This window comes from Vigna radiata, chromosome 3 (assembly GCF_000741045.1).
Source record: "Vigna radiata var. radiata cultivar VC1973A chromosome 3, Vradiata_ver6, whole genome shotgun sequence".
Classification (NCBI taxonomy): Eukaryota; Viridiplantae; Streptophyta; class Magnoliopsida; order Fabales; family Fabaceae; genus Vigna; species Vigna radiata.
In genome coordinates this window covers 1,891,633-1,894,495 of record NC_028353.1, presented here as the reverse complement: position 1 = coordinate 1,894,495, position 2,863 = coordinate 1,891,633, and the positions used below count along the sequence as shown (strand labels likewise).

The 2,863-nt window shown below is 38.1% G+C and overlaps 1 protein-coding gene across 1 annotated transcript; it reads left to right on the top strand.

Annotated features, from left to right (window-relative positions):
• Positions 1-836: 836 nt before the first annotated feature.
• On the top strand, positions 837-2,422 carry LOC106756871 (cytochrome P450 94A1-like). Its single transcript, XM_014639471.2, has one exon. It carries the CDS (start codon positions 856-858, stop codon positions 2,404-2,406), a length of 1,551 nt encoding a protein of 516 aa, XP_014494957.1. The 5' UTR covers positions 837-855; the 3' UTR covers positions 2,407-2,422.
• The last annotated feature ends 441 nt before the right edge of the window (positions 2,423-2,863 follow it).

The window sequence follows — 2,863 nt, the reverse complement described above, 5'->3', positions numbered from 1 at the left end:
GGAATATTTTTCTTACGACTAATTTACGCCCCTAGTTTCGTGACATTCATCTCCAATCAATTATTCAAAGCCATATGCAAATTCTGGACAATAGTTTAAATTAGTTTGGCCTAAACAACTTTCAATTTCTCAATATATAATCGATTGTTATTCAGTGTATACTATTTGCTTTTAGATTAGCTACTTCATATATCGATCCTTTAATCTAAGTTTATAATATTATCTTTCTTAATTCTACCATTCACATCTTTATTAAATTAAAATACGTTTAACACACTACGTACAAGGTAAACAAATGACATGTTTAATTCCTTCCATTAATATACGTAAAACATATAAAAATTATCATAATAAAAAATAAATTTAAAAGCAAAAAGGAAATGTTAAAATATTTTAATATCGATTAAAATGATAAACATAATAAATAATTATGTTTTCGTGGATTCAAGTCCAAATTTTATAATTTAGTAGAAAAAATGTTATTTGATATTCACAACAAGAGTTAACCTAAAGACAAAGTCAACCTATCACAAGGCATTATAAAGAAAAGAAAGAAAAGAAATAAATGTAGGTAACACATTTTTATATTTCTTTTACACCTAATAGTTAAAATAATTATAAGATAATGAACTTTTGTATTTTTAAGAAAAGTAAAAAATTTGTGTATATTCAAACTAAAGAAATGTCCACGACGACATGTTATCCAATGTTCCTCTTTGACTGTCCAACGTAACATTATCTATAAATACAAAAATTTTCCTCCATGATCAACATATCCAACAAAGTACAACCTAAGATTCTACACATTTCAAAGTTAATACAAACTTCCCATTCTGCAGTAGCAATCATACGAAAATGATCGAGATTCTTCAGAATATGCAGCTGATAGCTCCTGTCTTCCTCTTCCTCTCCCTCATCCTTCCCCTCATCTTCTTCTTCTTCTACTCCTCACTTTTCAACAAAAAAGAGGCTGCTCCAACCAAACAAACCGTTACTATCCCAAAATCATACCCACTCATTGGCTCCTACTTAGCCCTTAAACGCACCGGAAACCGCCGTATCCAGTGGCTATCTGATATAGTCCAAATCTCACCCGCCAACACCTTCACCTTCCAACGCCCACTGGGCCACATCCAGGTCTTCACTGGAAACCCTTCCAACGTCGAGCACATTCTCAAGACCCGCTTCTCCAACTATCAAAAGGGCTATTCCGTCATTAGCACCCTCTCCGACTTCCTCGGCGCGGGCATATTCAACGCCGATGGCAACACATGGAAGTTTCAAAGACAAGTCGCAAGCCACGAATTCAATACAAAGTCTCTCCGCAAGTTCGTGGAGCAAGTGGTGGATGCCGAACTCTCCCACCACCTCATCCCTATCATGTCTTCAGCGGCACAACAAGACCAGACCCTCGATTTCCAAGACATCCTCCAGCGCTTCGCCTTCGATAACATCTGCAAAATCGCTTTTGGATTCGACGCCAACTACCTGACGCCGTCTGTTGAACGGAGCAAGTTCGCGGTGGCGTACGAAGAAGCGTCAGAGATAATCAGCAAACGGTTACGCGAACTGTTTCCATTAGTGTGGAAAGTGAAGAGGGCGCTTAACATAGGTTCGGAAAAGCGGTTGCGAATGGCAGCGAGGGAAGTGCACGAGTTCGCTAAGAACATAGTGAGAGAGAAGACGAGAGAGCTGAAGGAGAAGGAATTCCTTGAATCGGCAGACATGCTTTCCCGTTTCTTGAGTTCGGGGCACTCTGATGAAGACTTTGTGACGGACATAGTCATAAGCTTCATATTGGCGGGGAAGGATACCACGTCAGCAGCGCTGACGTGGTTTTTCTGGCTTCTTTCGAAGAACCCTCGGGTGGAGAAGGAGATTGTGAATGAGATATTGGACAAATCGGAGGCTCCGGTATACGATGAGGTGAAGCATATGGTTTACACGCATGCAGCGTTGTGCGAGAGCATGCGGCTGTACCCGCCGGTGCCCATGGACTCCAAGGAAGCGGTGGAGGACGACGTTTTACCGGATGGGACGGTGGTGAAGAAGGGGACGCTGGTGACTTATCACGTGTACGCCATGGGGAGGTTGGAGAGTATTTGGGGTGAGGATTGGGCAGAGTTTAAGCCAGAGAGGTGGTTAGAGAAGCTTGAATCCGGAAAGTGGAAGTTTGTGCCGAAAGATTCTTTCACATATCCTGTGTTTCAAGCTGGTCCCAGAATATGTTTGGGCAAAGATATGGCTTTTATGCAGATGCAAAGTATGGTGGCTGGGATTCTTCGACGGTTCGCGGTTGTTCCCACGTTGGCTGAAGGGGTGGAGCCCAACTTCATTTCCTTCCTTTCCTCCCAGATGGAAGGTGGTTTTCCGGTCAAGATCATTCAGCGGGAAACCTCAAATTAATACCCAACTTCTTGCATTTCGACCACGTCATTATTTTACTAGTATCATGTTTGGGATTTGAGTTTGAGTTTTATGTTTCAAATTGTTTGTCTTTTTTTTTTTTATTAATATTCATAACCATTATTATTTGAGAAGAAAAATATTTGTTTGACCCTTACGGGTATTTGAAAACTTATTTTCAAGAATAAAATAACCATAAAAAAGGTAAGCTTTTGTATTTGTAAGTATCGAAAAAGATAAAACGGATAAAATAGTAAATATTTAAGATTTTTAAAAGTAACATGACACAATTTTATATTATTTGATATTTAATATAAAAGTAAAATAATTATAAAACTGTAAACTTTTGTATTTTCTTAAGAAAAAAGAAAGTAAAAAATAAGTAAAAGTAGTATAAAATAAATATAAAAAATTTTGTAAAAAAAGAAAATAGAGAAAAATTGTCTTATTAATTTTG

Coding starts and splice junctions, on each gene's coding strand:
- LOC106756871 (XM_014639471.2), top strand. CDS start 856: ATGATCGAGATTCTTCAGAATATGCAGCTGATAGCTCCTGTCTTCCTC.